Source organism: Emys orbicularis, chromosome 5, assembly GCF_028017835.1.
Source record: "Emys orbicularis isolate rEmyOrb1 chromosome 5, rEmyOrb1.hap1, whole genome shotgun sequence".
NCBI classification, from domain to species: domain Eukaryota; kingdom Metazoa; phylum Chordata; order Testudines; family Emydidae; genus Emys; species Emys orbicularis.
The window spans coordinates 18,506,700-18,523,760 of record NC_088687.1 but is presented as its reverse complement, the minus strand read 5'-3'; the positions used below and the strand labels follow the sequence as shown (position 1 = coordinate 18,523,760).

General features: G+C 40.6%; 1 protein-coding gene across 4 annotated transcripts in view; it reads left to right on the top strand.

The window, feature by feature from the left end:
- Positions 1-431: 431 nt before the first annotated feature.
- LIN54 (lin-54 DREAM MuvB core complex component) overlaps positions 432-17,061 on the top strand; it is a 33,241-nt gene continuing 16,611 nt past the window's right edge. Inside the window, exons 1-4 of one of the 4 annotated variants that reach the window (XM_065405003.1) lie at positions 432-1,162; positions 8,162-8,282; positions 13,635-13,780; positions 13,902-14,060. In XM_065405003.1, coding sequence (XP_065261075.1) covers positions 473-1,162; positions 8,162-8,282; positions 13,635-13,780; positions 13,902-14,060 — 1,116 coding nt within the window. In that variant the 5' untranslated portion in view covers positions 432-472. The remainder of the gene's footprint in view (positions 1,163-8,161; positions 8,283-13,634; positions 13,781-13,901; positions 14,061-17,061) is intronic. The other 3 variants (XM_065405006.1, XM_065405004.1, XM_065405005.1) reach the window with 3 other exon arrangements.

Below are 17,061 nucleotides of genomic sequence, written 5' to 3'. Positions count from 1 at the left end.
CTGAGATCACTGAAATTAATACTCGTAAACAAGTGAACTATTAGCACATTCACTACTTCAAACAACTCCATGGAATGACAGCTTGGTAATGAAAGTTGGCATGTGTGACCACTAAAACCATTCATGAACTCTTACATTTTAATTCCTGGCTTTCTCTGGCCTAAGGAGATGTGGGTGTATTGCAATGCTGCTGGAGGAGGTCTGATCTAAATTAGGATTAAAAGGAAATTCAAGTAAATGTATTAAAGCATCAAGGATAAATTTCACATGAAAATATAGTTCTGCTAAAATTCCTCCACCTCCAGTATTTGTGCACTTATGTTCCTCTATGGTAATACTATTCATGAAGCTTTGCAGAAATGTATGTTGTCATGGAGTTTAATAATTTATGACCTACTAATTGACCTTTATTATTATTTTTTTTAATACAGTTGCAGTGCCTGGTCGTTGCCTTACTGCCAGAACATCTACGATGGAGGTGGTATCAGCAGAGGTGAACAGCTTACTCCCTGAGGAGATAATGGACACTGGTATAACTCTGATGGAAGACGATAGCATTGAGGCTGTTATTGTGGCGTCACCTATGGGAGATGCTATTCCTATGGAAACAGAACTGGAAGAAATAGTGAACATAAGCTCAGCCAGTGACTCTGCAACTACAATCACAGCCGCCACAGAACCAGCTACCGTGCCCAGCAATCACTCAAGCCAAGTTACAGTGAATACCACAATTACAAAAACTGACACTAATGCAACAGTAAAACCTACCTTGCAAAGTGGCCTCCATAAACTTGGTGCTCAGACTCCTGTCACTATCTCAGCCAATCAGATTATTCTGAACAAGGCCACTGATCTTAAACTTGGCAACCAAACTATTAAACAAGAAGGGCAAAAGCTAATTGTGACAACTTTGGGAAAGGCTGGCCAGCCAATTGTCTTAGCACTACCCCACAACCAACTACCCCAGACGCAGAAGGCCACAATTCAGGCTCAGGCAGGAGACCCCAAGGTACCAGCCCAGCAGATCAAAGTGGTTACTATTGGAGGGAGGCCAGAGATGAAGCCTGTCGTTGGTGTCTCCTCTTTGACGCCGGGAAGTCAGCTGATAAATACTGCAGCCCAGTCTTCTGTATTACAGACCCAGCAGTTAAAAACAGTACAGGTAAAAGGGGTTGTACTAATGAAACTTTTTTAAAAATAAACCCTTTTTGTTTTAAAACTAAAACTGTTCCCATATTGAAGGTTCGTTTTTGTTGATAGAAATGTGTTTGCATGTGTGTGCACACGCAACCCTCAGAATTCACTGTGCGTATATATAGAATATTGCTTCTAGTGTATCCAGTCATATGTGAATGTATTTAAATTGTAAGTTCTTTACATCCAACTACCTTTTGGGAGATTAAGGTTTATCGTGTCTGTGCCATCAGAATTTATTGCAGTGGAGAGAATTCTTCACTGAGCGTTTCAGTTAATCCCATATACCTTTAGGAAGATTGAACTCTGCGTGGATATTAAGTTTATTTCTTCTAAATCCTTATTTCTTTCTTCCCGATTGCTGTTTACATTTCTAAAGCACACCCAGCTGAATCTGGAAAAAAGATCTTCCCACAAACATTAGCTGGGGATGGGAGAATAAAACTCAAACAGTCTATATAAAAAACAGAATACTTGCTGTGCATGTAAAATGATGGAGCCATAAGCAAACAAATTAGAGCGCTAAACCTCCAAATGGATATTTCACAGCAAGCAAACACAAACTATAGCATGCATAACATTTGAGACCATGTATTTTAAAGCACCATACAATCTCAGTGTTATTTTCCAGTGCAGTCTTTTCTCATATTGCTCAGTGCCGGTAGCCACATCAAAGCTGAAGATCAAATCCCTGACTAATGTTGATTTTTAGTGTTTGACTGTTCCCTACTGATTTCTTTTTTACTTCCATTGTTAATGTTAAGGTTGGCAGAATATCTTTAAAAGAGGCTGTGGCTCCTGACTCAGCACAGGAACATTTAAGAATGGATCAGTTCCTGCCCTTTGGCTTGAGTTGTAGGGCTGATGCTGGCAGTTAAAAGAAAGCTAAAGGAAAAAATGCATAAGCTGTGTGGCACTCTCGGGTTGTAGCATTTATGATTTTCCTCTTGCCTGTGGCATCTGAGACTTGAAAGGCTGTGATTCTTCCTGATTGTCCTCCGCTATTTTCTTGCCTTTAGGAATCCGGAAGGTTTTCCTGATTAACTGATTTACGTCCAACTGCAAGGCCTTAAGAATCACTGTTCTACAGAATGAACTTGCTCTTCCCCTTTGGTTCCTTTTGTAAAATAGTTGTAACTGTTTGCATTTGGCTTTTCAAAAGCTACTATTAATGTTTTTGATTAAAAAACACACCCCTATAAAGCTACGTCATCTGCATGCATGTTTAATATGTAAGAGATCCATAAGGGTAGATTATGGCTTAGTGTGGGCACTGTGGTCTACTGCAGCAGTTTCTTGATGAAACAGGCTGATCACGTGATGCCGGGTCTCTTTTTCAGCTGCTTCTACTGAGAAGTTTATGTAGTAGTGTCAAAGGTGGACCAGTGGTAGGGGAATCATTCTGGAGAAGAAGAGGACCAAGTGGCAAAGAAGCAAGTGCAGAGAAGCAAGGGATATAGAGGAGGGGAATGGACGGGATTGGGGAGAAAAAAATGCAGACCAAGATTCAACAGTGTGACTAACTGTTTTAAAAACAACAAAGCACTTACTGCAACAAAAACAGAAATATATAAACACTTCCCTCATACTGCTTTTTCCTTGTAAGAAATTCATAATACAGGGATATTATGTCATTGCAAATGGGAGAGAAATCCATGATCCACAAGATCATGAATGTGAGAGAAGGTGTTCCGTGAGGGAAAGATAATCTCACTATTAAGATCTTGTCCACACTTACAAAGTTTGAGAATCCTGATCTTGGCGATTAATTGTGACAGAGGGAGTCAGGAGATCCAGATTCTCTTTCTGGCTCTGATTAACTTTTCAGTTCCCCAGTGTGTGAAATGGTGATGCTACTCCCCTACCTCAAGGATTTTGTGAGGCTTAATTAATTGATTTGTAAAACCATTTGAGATCCTCCAATGGAAGGCTATGTAAAGTGATAATAATTTATCTTATTTATTTATTTAAAATGCTGTTTGACTCTGGAAAGTGAATTGATTAAAATCAGCCTGGGATCTGAGACTCTAGCTGTGTTCTTAACATATATCATTACCGGTGTTAAAAGTTGTTCAGGTCATGTTAGACCTTCAGTTACACCAGTACAGCCGCATTGTCTTCCAGTTTGGACCTTAAGTAACTGATACAATCCCATTACTTTGGAAAAGGCAAAACTAATTAGAATTTAGTAAAACATTCTATAGAATCCAAGTCCCTCTCTTAGTGCTATGTTGAATCCTCAATGCTACTGAGAGTAAAATGCATTATAAACTTGGGCCTCGTCTATGCTAGGAAAGGTTTGCTATACCAGCAAATCTTCCTAGTGTAGAAGCAATTTATACGGGCAAAAGAGATCTTTTGATGATATAACTTATACCAGTTCTCCCGCTGAAATAAACTATACGAGCAAAAGGACTCTTATGATGTTATAAATGCATCTATACCAGGGCTTTTGCCAGCATAAAAATATAATAAAAAAATCACACTCCAACCCCCATTACTACCAGCAAAAGTTCTGAGTGTAGATCTGGCCTTACTCATGCCTCTTTCTAATCTCATGCCCAGCCCCATCTCCACTCCAATTGCTAAATGAATTTGTCTTGCTGTGATAACTGGCAGAGCCAATAGGTTGCAATAGAGAAAGTATTTTAAGCCACCTCAATGGTATCTTCTCTTCAAATTAAAAACCACCCTTCTCTCCTCCCCCTCCCTGCTCCAAAGCCTGCTCCCTGAACCTGTTTCTTCAAGCTCAATCATCTTTCCTGAAAAATGGGTGTGGTACTTCTCTTCACCTTTGCTCTATCACATCTCCAGATTTGATATGACAGAATACTGTGTATAGGTTAGTTGTATTTGCATGTATAGGTCAGAATCATCTAGCATATTCTTGTATAAGCATATTCTAATCTAACAGATAAGGGCAAAATCTGCCTTTAGATCCATGCATGCTGTTCCCACTGAGCTGTGAGTGCACATCCCGGGCAGAATTTGACCCTTACTATAAATAAAGACACTTGCAAAGCAGCCTGTTTGTATTCTCTCCGGAGCAGAGAGCTGAATGCATTTCTCTTGTGATATTGCCACATCACATTTCCTTAGGGGAGAGCTGCTTGCAGGGAAGATTCTTCATACTCCAATTCAAAGAAACTAGTAGGACTGGTCAGAAACTTCACTGGAAAATACTAGTTCATCAAACTTGACATTTCTTGCTAAAGCAAGTTGGGTTTGATGAACTTTAGCTGAATCAGAGGCAGGGTTCTGTCAGAAACCTGCCTGGTTCCCTGCCCGCTGTGGAGCTGGAGGCCCTGGAAGCCTTAGCTCTGACCAGGGTTCAATTCCCAGCTCCGCCTCAAGAAGTATGGAAGTCCTGGGATGGGCTCCCGAGTTCCAGGGTTTGCGGCTCCAGGGCAACCCCCCATGCTGGCTGCCCCAGACTGGGGACCCCAGGACTTCCAGACTGCCGGGCCAGCTGGGTATTTGGGATGCCCACTGTCCCAGGAGTCTGGAAGCTCTTTGGTTCCTGGTCCGGGGCAGTCCGCATGGCAGGGCTGCTCTAGAGCTGCAGAACCTGGGAGCTCTCGGTAGCTGCTGAGTAAAATTGACATTCTTGTCAGACACAAGTAAATAGAATTAGTTGCAATCTGTTTCTGCTGCAATTATCCCCTCCTGCTTCCCACTCTGTACCTATTCTCCCCACCACCCAGGCTTGCAACCCCCTGCTTCGCAAAGAAAAACCACCACCACCAAAACTCTAGTTTGAGTGTTCCTAAAATATTTCACATGAGCAGCAGCCCGATATATGGCAGTGCTTTAAAACGAGATGAATCACTATTCATTAGTAATACCTAATGTCATCTCAAACAAAGGTGTTCCTGCTAGACACGGATTGTATGCTGGAATAGCTTGACTATTTGACATCACTTGTCACTTCAGAGAGTAAAAGTGACTGAATTATAGTAATAGTCCAGAGCAGGTGAGACTGATTTCTGACAGGGCAGAGACAATTTCAGGGGGTTTATTAGTAGACAGATATTTACTGTTAGAGGTGTGTGCGCATTTATGATACTTTTTTAAATTGTACAAGCAATTTTCCTGATAAATATCTCTTTAAAACAAATGTATTTTAGGATTTTAAACAGCTGCCCATCATGGTAGTGTCTATTATTAGAGCTAACTCTTAACTTTCATTAAACATACATGCTACACAATTATACGCTGCAATGTAGATGAGATCTGCTCTTTCCAAACAATTAAATATAATGTACTACTAATATTTTTTTACTCTCAAATTTCTGTTTACTAATTTCTGTCTCCCGTATGTTCTAACAAACTTTCATTTGGGCTAATAGTAAATTTTGCCTCATTTTAAGGCTCTAAAACTATATGAGCTGCATACTGTATTATATTCTATATTTTCTTTCTACGTTTTTTAAAGATATTTTGATCTTTTGGTTCTGTACTTTCTGAAACTGAAGAGAAAATCAGTGCCAAGGCAGAGAATAGTATGTACAGTATATGTAAGGAGAATAAATCTCCAGGCCACAGCTGGACTTGATTCACGGACTGTATAAGGTAGAACTTTTCTCTCTGGAATAATTTTGCATTGCAGTGCAGAGGAGTGCATGGTTTTCGTTAAATGAGATCTGTTTTCTAGCTGTGTCTGGTTTTAAAACCATCTTCCCTTTGCTGCTGTTGGCTGAGTACAGCTGAGGGAGGACAGAGGCACAGTTTGTTTTACTAGGGAGGTTTCATTGTCAAGACAGTAACACTAAATTCCTTGAAAAGGACGGCAGCCAATGTACTAGGATGATTCTCCAGACAGTTACAGGCCTAACGCCTCCCACAGCCATCACTAGATGTGAGCACTGACTCCTCCAGTGGTGCTGTCTATATAACTCGTATCACAGAGTACACTGCTGTGATCTGAAATGACCCAAAACTGCTAGTTCTTGTTTGAAGGTCTCGGAGCTGATGGTGGACTGATGCAGATAAATTTTAAAACTGCAGCATTTCTTAAAAACAAAACACCACGGGTGCTTTTAGTCAGTGATTAATATAACTAGAAACTAGCCCACTTGGCAATAACTTCCTCTTAACGGCCTCTTTACTGTGGCCATATAAAATCATAATTTACATGTCCAAATTCTTGCAGTGTTCACAGATTTTATTCTCTATAGGTTACTCTAGAATGAAATGTAATTGTGGTTCTGATCCCAAGTTTTAGGGCCTGATTCTCTACTCTGCTGTCGGTTTTATGGTGTGGCAACTCCATTCAAGTCACTGGAATTACACTGGTGTAAATCTGGTGGTGTTGAGTGGGAAAAATAAACTTCTAATTTACCACACTGGTAATTGTCAGGGCTGACTTTTGGTCAGAGTGCCCTAATAGGGGAGCCAAAATTTTTCTCCAATCAACTTGGCTCACTTCCAAAACCACATAATTAGGAGGGGATGGTCTGAAAGCTGGAAATGGCATTCTTACCGCACGGTGTTTCACCACTGACACACTCCAGTTTCATTACCTCTTTCCACCACATGACTATTTGGGGGTGGGCTGAAAGATCCCAGGGGTTTTGAACATCCTGTTTGTATGTTTTCTCATCCCAAGGTGAGATGTGAGGGATGGGGGAGATTGTAGGATTCTTTTACCCCATTGGCAGAAATGGAGGGGAGGTGGGCGGGGAGGCTAAAGAGGAACTAGACCATGACCTTGTAACTTAAGGGACAACTGGACAGAGATGCGGTCTACTCTCCCACTGTCACCCAATCTGCCTGTCGGTATTTGGGGACCAGCAACCAGCCCATTTTTCCTCCAAAAGGTCCTCTTATCCCCCCACAGTTCCCCTTCTATTCATTTAGAGTATATGCCCTCCTGACCCTTGCTCCCACACAATGCCCAGAAGCTAAAGGTAGAGCCATCCCTACTTGCCATATCTAGACTACTGAGGCCGTGGGCCTCAATTTATACCTGCTGACTGGTAACAGACAGCTGCAGGGAGCTTTCGTGGCCAGCAAATTAAAATATATCCTAGTGACTGGAATAAGGTATCTTAATTCTAAATCAGTAACCCACAACTCTTTGCCAGCTGAATACCAGTATCAGATTTGATCACTATGACTAACACAACCTAGTGCTCTGTTGAGGAGGTCAGGTTTTGATTTCCATAAATTGGATGGGGAGATGAAAGGCTTGTTTATAAATCTTCAATTGGACCTGAACTCCCTCAACCAGCTAAAATTACCTGTCTCTTATCAAGCCATATTTTCGAAGACTTGGATCAGTCTTCACAGGTATGGAAGGTTCACTGCAGGAAAAAAAGTACCCTTCGTTTCTGTGTACAGAACATTTGCAGCTATTTAAACGTAAGTGTCAAAAGTTCCCAGGGATTGATAGCGTTTTCTTACAATAGATGCTGAACATGGTTTCCCCATCACCAGCTGTGCGGTAGAAGTGTGCTTCCAGGTTGGGATAGATGGACTAACACTTCCAAAACACAGTTTCCTTCAATGGCTCAGACTAGGAATAAATACCTTGTTTGAAATTTTGTAACTTTTTAAAAATCAAGCACTTCTGTATCCGCAAATATGCTTCAACTTCTTAAATAAAACTCTGGGTGAGTGTGGAAACAATTTTAGGACTTCTGCCCGAGGGTCTTTTGTGACCAGACATATTTTGGAAGAGATTTACTCTATCTGGAAAAGAAATAGTGTGGCTATGCTGCACCTTTGTTTACTTCGCTGGCTGACCAAATGGCACTAATGACAACCTAATTCTCTCCCTAGGGAAAAATTGGGGTGTGAGTGGGAGGGAAACAACAGCAGAATATTATGGATGAATCACTTCTGCTCAATTATATGAGTGTTGTCCTCTCCCCTTTAGTATGAACCTAGCAAAATTGTATTTCAAATCCCAACTCTATGAGGTTATTTTAAAATTCTCTTCTCTCTCTCTATGTCCCTCTTTCAGATTGCTAAGAAGACCCGAACACCAACTTCTGGCCCAGTAATCACCAAGCTGATCTTTGCAAAACCAATTAATAGCAAAGCGGTTACAGGACAGACTACTCAAGTGTCGCCAGTCATTGCAGGTTGTCCTTCTTTATGACTTGATTTGCTGTACTGTTTTTCAAGGGCTGTGGAATGAAATAGCGATACTGAATAAAAGTCTTGCAGTTCACTTACAGTAGCTTTTGATGCTACGTGAAGTGCATCACATTTCAGAATTTTAGAAGTTTAAAAGAACTTATAGCTAATATGTAGCTGCTTAAGATGGTGCACCACATCTGCACATTTTTGTTTTTATATCAGACCTCAGTCATTCAGATGGCTAGCTGCGAAAGTATCTGCATACTAATAAGCTTTAAAATTGCTAATAAAAACTAAACAGATCAGATATGGATAATACAGTATTTATTTTTATGCAATTCACAAAAGCTATCCAAGACTCAAAGTACTTTGAAATTATGTTAAACACACAATCGTGTATAAGAAGGAAATTGCACCTTATTAATAACATTGGCTTTCTTTGGCTAAAGCCTGGAATGAGGTCTCTGAGACAGTGGGAATGAATTAGGTCAATAAGTGTATACTGATGTAGGTCAACAGCAGGTGTGTTGGGTCACACTTCCTTATTTTAAAATCCTATGCTGTCTAGCAGTTGCAGGGACACAATCAACTTGAAGTCTTAGAGTTTAAAAAGTAGCTTAAAGTCTTGCACTTGTCCTGGAGTACCCCTGCCAGTTTTTATGGTTGTACAAGTTCATCTTCTGTTTATTCTTAAGATGCTTTTCTTTTCCCTGATGCTATGTGGAAAAAGTCCTCACAGAGAAAATGGACTGACTGATTCACTATGCAGAAAGTGCTAGCAAATATGTAAAGTGAATGAACTGAAAAAAGAAAGCAAATTATTTTTTCCTCTAATCTTTTCCATGTATTGTAATTGTAAATGTTACTTGTTGCAGACAGTATTCTCAGACAGAAATGTGACTTTAAAGCTTACAGTGCCCCTTTAATGAAATTGCATGGTGTGTCCATTTATAGGTGCTTACTTTCATAGAAATGTCTATAAATATAAACAAACATGACGAGAAATGATTTTCTACTTTGGGAAATAATCAGCTTGGTTTTGCCCTCTCCATTTTGTACTTTCAGCTCTTCTAGACCAGTGGTTCTCAGGCTGTGGTCTGCAGACCACGTCTAAGGGGTCTGTGAAAGACTCAGACTGAAAACGGATTGAACAGAATTCAACTATATATAATACAGACAGTAGATTTCCAAAGGGGTCCGCAATGCCATTCGAAATTTGTTAGGGTCCTGCAAATAAAAAAAGGTTGAGAACCACTGAGACAATGTACATTCAGTGTTTAGTTCCATTGCCTACATAAATATAAAAATAAGATCTAGGAGATGCTGTAAATTATCTCTTAAAACAAATATGAAAGATAAGGAGTCTGCAGAGCTTGGAAATAGGTGGTTCTTCAACTTCTACCAGTCTGACAGAGCCTCTTAGGCCCCAGTCCTGTGAAGTCTAATGACATACTGAACTTAATGCATAAATCTTTGCAGGATTGAGGCCTTGAATGGCCCATGAAAAGACACGACTATCTCTGCAAGGTTCCTTTTAACTTTTTATCCATATAAGCTGCATGTAATATGAATTACAACCCTTTTCTTATCTGGCTTTGCTTCCTGTTCCTTATCCCTGCACTTGGTTTTCAGTTTAAGTAGTATTTCTTGGTCTTTTCCAGGTTTCCATGCTTTTCTGAAAGAAAGTGCTTTCCTTTCTCCACTCTCCTAAAATTTGGTCTTAAACTTCTAGATGGGAAGTTTATTAATTGTATTTATACAACTTTCTTTAAAAAAAAAAAAAGAAAACTTCGCACAAAATCATATTAAATTTTCACTAATAATATATGAAAGAGTGGAAATTAGTTAGGACCAGGACCATAGCAAGAAATGTACATGTAAGAACATGCCATTTTATAATTTCTGTTAAGTCTGTTTCCACTGCAGTTCTTGGAAGCTCGCGTATTGGAACAGAAACACAAAATCGACAATTAATTCAGTTTTTTGAATAGATTTGTATTTCAACTTCATTTTTCTTTTAAACCAATGTGCTAGAGAATCAGGACTTTTTTCTCTCAGTCCATGCAAGAAAAGCATCACTGATAGGTGGAACTCCTTCTCTGAAAAGGGGAAAGGTGTTTTTAAAGATGTAAAAAGAACAGGAGTACTTGTGGCACCTTAGAGACTAACAAATTTATTTGAGCATAAGCTTTCGTGGGCTACAGCCCACTTCATCGGATGCATAGAATGGAACACACAGAAAGAAGATATTTATACATACAGAGAACATGAAAAGGTTGAAGTAGCCATACCAACTGTAAGAGGCCAATCAATTGAGATGAGCTATAATCAGCAGGAGAAAAAAAACTTTTGAAGTGATAATCAAGATGACCCATAGAAGGTGTGAGGATAACTTAACATGGGGAAATAGATTCAATTAGTGTAATGACCCAACCATTCCTAGTCTCTGTTTAAACCTAAGTTAATTGTATCTAATTTGCATATTAATTCAAGTTCAGCAGTCTCTCTTTGGAGTCTGTTTTTGGAGTTTTTTTGTTGCAAAATTGCCACCTTCAAGTCTGTCATTGAGTGGTTAGAGAGGTTGAAGTGTTCTACCACTGGTTTTTGAATGTTATGATTCCTGATGTCAGATTTGTGTCCATTTATTCTTTTGCATAGAGATTGTCCGGTTTGGCCAATGTATATGGCAGAGGGGCATTGCTGGCACATGATGGCATATATCACGTTGGTAGATGTGCAGGTGAACGAGCCCCTGATGGCGTGGCTGATGTGATTAGGTCCTATGTTGGTGTCACTTGAATAGATATGTGGACAGAGTTGGCATCGGGCATCGAAAGCTTATGCTCAAATAAATTTGTTAGTCTCTAAGGTGCCACAAGTACTCCTGTTCTTTTTGCGGATACAGACCAACACGGCTGCTACTCTGAAACCTTTTAAAGATGTGTTCACCAAGCTTGCCAGCTGAGAGAGTCTCTGGCCTTCACTCCCAGGGAGGGTGTGGCACATGTGCTTGCTGATATTTTTAAGCTGACTGGGAGGATCTTACAACTTCTAGCTTTTAGCTTCCTAAAGTTTAAAGTAAATGTAAACAGTGAGCCTTCCAATTAGGAAGGAAGAAAAAACAAGAGTGGTGCTCAGGGGATAGACAGAGAAGGGGAAAGCTGTTATCTTCAGAAAAACAAACTGGAAACATTGAAAAGTATTGAAGATGAGGTTTTTATATCATGTTTGTAAGAACATCATGCTTCTTCATTTAAGGGCTATTAGTAACAATGGAATTGTATTTTTTTCATTGTACATTTTTACTAAACTTATAGATAGGATCATTTTTTAATCTTGTGTATAGACTCCCTGCGGGAGGGGATTTTTCACTAAAATAATGCTGTTTCAGGGGGCTTGTGGAACTCTGTTGACATGTGTCTGTCATCTTATTGCTTAATTCTTTCTCTTGTCTTTGTCCCTTGCCTGTAGAGCAAATACTTCCATCTTAATCAAAAATGAGGGGAAAGTAACATGGCTTTTTAAATATTTGCTCCTCTTGTACATGGAAGATGTGAGCACAGTGGAGCAGTTGATCTCAGTAGTTCCCATTCCCGTTGGAGCACCCATTTGCAATAGGCTGGTGGACTGGCGTCACACCAATTTTCCCAGTATCATCGTTTCTTGCTCTGCATTCTGACTCCAATTGCCACCGTTTCACCATTTATTTCTATTTTAATTATTTTGTTTTATTTCATTTTTTGTTCTGTCTCTCACCAATTTCCCCCCACTGCCCCAGGGCCGTATTTAACTCCTATTGAAATGAATTAATGGGTGTGTTTCCATTGACTGCATTGGAAGGTAGATTGGGGCCACAGCAGCCCAAAGCTACTCAGTGGGGGCATCCAGGGGTTGCTGTGTCAGCCTGGGCTAACTGCTGGGAAGAAGAGAAGGTTGGGCTAGTGAGCTGCTCCTTGTACACATGTCCTGTTCCTAGGGGCTGCTGCAGGAACAGGGTGAGAAGGCTTTTAAGGAGCCAGCTATCATAAGCACAGAGGCATGTGTAGATCTAGAGTGGTGCAGTTCTTATGCACCCCCTGAGCTAGTCTGGTGCCTCCCTTTGGGAGACATTAATCACAGTCCTCCTATAGAGCCTGCAGAGGAGCTCATACTTTTTTTGTGGAGCTGTCAAAACGGGCCTATTAACTTTGGATTTTTTTTTCTAAAAGCAATCTAAGAAAAATGGATTATGACCTAATGCAGGCTGCCAGTTTTTGGGGCCTAAACTCCTTAATTATATCTCTCTTACGGTGAATGCAAATGAAAACAAAAACCACTCTAGAATTAACAATTAGGTTGGATATTTGTATCCCTATTTTACGAAATATTTCTTACCAATATAAAGTCAGTCCCATATGAGCGTCAGCTCCTGCTTCCCACCGCATCTGCTCTGCTGCCCTCCTTTGTGTCCTGTTGATATGGCAGCAGGGCTAAATCAGCAGCGCACTTGCCAGCAGCAAGCGGTATGTGACCCTCCATGTTTTCTAACAGAAATAGAGATGAGATAGTGGTGCCACTTGTTTAAGCTTGTTACCTTTGCCTGTCATCTTGGAGCAGATGTTTATTCAGGTTGCACTTGATCTGGGGATAGCACATTTACATTGCTCAGTGACACATAAAATACAAGAAGCAAATCCCGAAGGAACAAACTTACAACTAATGTTTACAGATAAACTAACAAAAACTCCCCTCACCATCCTAAAATAGCTCATTTCTGCTGATTGGCTTTTTAATCTTTCAGTGGGTTGTCTCGAATACTCAGAATCATCTTCTGAGTGTGCTGGTCTTCCTGAAAAATGGGAAAGTCTGGGTGTTTGCGCAGCAGGCATTTATCAAGAAGGCTGGGGCAGGGTGATAGTAAGTCTCTTGCCAGAACTAACTATTTGTGTAGGGCACCATGATGTCAGAGTAGTGCAGAGAAGATTGAGCTAAAACTCAGCTCTGGGAGTAAGGAATAATCAGTGAAACATTGAAAATGTCAATGTAAATTTAACTTTTCAAGGTATTTTTAGACATGAGGTTTATTTGGAAAACTCCTGAAAGCAATGTGTTTGCTTCTAAGGCGGTTTTCCTCTGACTGTTTCCTTGCCCATTAAACATGATCTAAATAACATTGGTGTCGCTCCCTATTAAACATGATTTAAATAATATGGTGTCGCTCCATTGATATCAAGGTAACTTTCCCTTTTGAGGTGGTGCCGAGGTGCATCGGCATTCTGTTAGCATCCATGATATGGAAATAAACCTTTTACTTGTAAGGCTGTCATAAACAAACTTACAAGTAATTAGGGTGACCTTGTGCCTCTTGTTTACAGGTAGGGTTCTTTCACAGACTGCTCCGGGAACGCCACCAAAGACCATAACCATCTCTGAGAGTGGAGTTATTGGGCCTTCTTTAGGTTCTACAACGCAACAGACACCGAATAAAATAGCTATCTCCCCGCTGAAGTCCCCTAATAAGGTAAAACACCTTGCCTTTTGCGTAAGCGTGGTGTATATGTGTGCAGTGCACTGAAGAAGCTCTAGTAGTGTGGAATTGTTTGCTGCAGAATGAATTTAACCAGCTTCTTCATTTTGCTCAGCAGCTGACAGTGGTGTCAGTGGCCTCGCAGCCTCCTAACTCCCCTCAGAAGACGGTTGGTGTTCCTCTGAATGTAGCCTTAGGACAGCAGATCCTCACAGTGCAGCAGTCAGCACCCTCTTCCCCTGGCAAGGCCATAGTCAACCATACAACTGCTCAGGTATATACTGGCTTTCCTTGTACTATACGGTTTTATCTTCCATGAGTCAGCTTCAGTTTCCACTCTCTGTCTGAGAGCACTCGGCTGTCACAGGGTGTTCTTGTTCATGGGAACTGCCAGACACCAGAAGCATCACCCTGTGGAGCAGGCAGTCTTACTACCCAAGAGCCAAAATGAATGCTATTAAATCTGAGATCACTAGGCATGCAGAGGGAAGCCAAGCAGTTAGACAATGACTTATCAAAGCTGGGGAATTGAATAGTCCATCAGCTGCTTTTTAAATAGGAGAAGAACAGAAGCTAAATCCATAAGTATGTAAAAAGGACTTTAAACTTGTTTTACTGGTTAGCTGTAGAAAGCCTCTCTCTCTTTTTGGTTTGACTGCATTAAATTTGCTTTAGGCTTTTTTCTTGCCTCTTAGAACTGCACATATGTGGCATTATTTTGTCTCATCAAAATGATAGAAACTGAAATATGGATAAATAAAAGTAAGAATGGTAGTTACTAGGAGGTGCTGCAAATCATTTTCTGCTCGGAGGCACTTACGTGGCACCTTCACTAGCTGCTTGGGTTTAAGGGAGAGTTCAGAATGTAGGGCTTGAATCTCAGAGGTTTTGCATACCTCCTGGGAGATTGGGGACACTCTGCTCTCCACAAATCAAGCCCTAATCTGTAAGGCTGTACCATTTCTTCATACAGAATTGTTTCTTCTTTCAAACTGTGGTGTCTTCCACAAATACAGACGTCTTGGAGCAGGCCAATCCAGTGGCAGTGAACTCAGGGTTTTCAGGCTGTTGAATACAATGTGATAGCAAAGGCTGTTTTTGAAAACCCACCACTTCTTCCACAATTTGTTGTGAGTGGAAAAGGAGTAATGTGTTCAAAATCAGCTGAAGAAGGTGCAGAGTGAGCCCGTTTGATCCTTTTGGGGAATGGAGGTTTTCCCTCATAACTTTGCAAACTGATTCAGTGCCTATTTCATATCTTCTCTGTTTAATTTTTCTTTTCTTTTACTTGGTACTAACACACTATCAAGTTGTCCCACTACAGGTCCTGATTGTACAGCTGCTTCGCACGTGAACTCCTGTAGAAATCAATGGGAGTTCTGTGCCCAAAGAGCCTGCAGAATTGGGTCCATAGTGAGGATTAACTCATACCAAGTTTTAGGCTGTGTACTGCAGGAGCCCATAGCTTCAGTACGCAGCACTTCTGCCAAAGATCAGTCATTTATCTGTGTAGATATTTGTTACTCTCATCATTGTGCTACTTGAGCTTTATTAGGCAGATGATATTATCTGGTTTGCATCTTCTTATTTTATTAAGGACTGGAAAGAAGCCCGGATTGTGGTTGAGTAAATTGAATTTTAGCAGCAGAATACCTTGATCAATTTGTGTAAGTAATAAGGGACAAGCACACACAAGTCAGGAAAGAGCTAAGGCTGCTACTCTGTTTTCACTGAGAACACTTGGTCCAAATAGTGCAGGTCTCTCATTTTGGCATATTCTAATCCCCAAGTACCTGGGAACAATGGACATGGAGCCTTGATCTCGAAGGCACTCATGAAACTAGTGCAAAAGCTGATTTAAAACTAGATCTGGAGTCTAACATCTAGTGAAATCAAACTCTTAACCTTTTTTGCTTCATCCAGCATCTGGTCCCATGCCCTTTTTAGGATGAACAAATATCTCACTCACAAAAGGAATCAGAGCTGAAAATAGAGAAAGTTGTCCACAGTTTGTGCTTGCAGAGTATGCTGTAGAAAAGAATCGAGTATCTCCCCAAACTGCCATACATTTGCCAGATGATACTCTGTTGTATTATATATGGTAAAATAAGGGATTTCCAAACAACATCTATTTGTTTGGTAGCTCCAAAAGCTAGAGATAATACAAGCTTCTGGTGCATAATAGAGACTTTATACTTCTGGACATCTGGAACTAACACTGTATGGCTCAGCTTGTCTATCTTGAGAGCTGGCTGTTGGCTTGTTGTGTGGTATAACAAGACGTCACTAACACCTCGGTTAGGTGGTTTCCTCTTCCTTTCATTTTTTCCCTTTTTCAATTTCATCTCAGACACGCCGTAATTATCCTTATAGTAAGAAGCACCATGCAGTGCTGAAGATTGACAGGAAGATGGGACAACACAACCCCAATAAACATTCTAGCTCAGCTTAAAAAAAATTGTTTCTTTTGGTGAAACAGCTGTCTCTCAAGGTTGTCTCTACCATAATTTCAGAGTGGTAGCCGTGTTAGTCTGTATCAGCAAAAAGAACGGGGCACCTTAGAGACTAACAAATTTATTTAGCCATAAGCTTTCGTGGGCTAAAACCCACTTCATCAGATGCATGCCACGAGTGACCAGTGTATCTGACAAGGTTAAAAAAGACAAGGTGGGTGAGAATGTCTTTTATTGGACTAGGTTCTGTTAGTGAAAGAGACAAGCTTTTGAGCTACACAAACTCTTCTTCAGGTCTGGGCAAGGTACTTAGAGTGTCACAGCTAAATACAAGATGAAACAGATTGTTTAAGTAGTTAACACACATTCTAAGAGATCATTCAAGGTGAAGTGGCCCGTAAACATCTCTGCAGTCATAGGACAAAAAAAGGGGGCTCAAAGGGTTACAAATCATTGTAAATCTGTAACCCACTGACCCCCGCTTTTCCATCCTATGACTGCAGAGGTGTTAACTGGCCATTTCACCTTGAATACTCCCTTAAAATATGTTAACTACTTCTTTTTAGAGTATGTGCAACGCGCCTCCTCTGGCACATGACCAGGATTCATCACCGAATTTGGTCTGCTGGTTGGATCATTAGCTGCCCAGACCCAGGCCAGGTACTGACTTGGAGCACAACATGAATGCTGATCCATGCTCCCCTGTTAATTACTTATGCTAAACAAACTGTTCCACCTTGTATTTAGTTGTGACACGCTGAGTACCTTTTCCAATAAGAGCTCTGTGTAGCTTGAAAGCTTCTCTCTCTCATCAACAGAAAT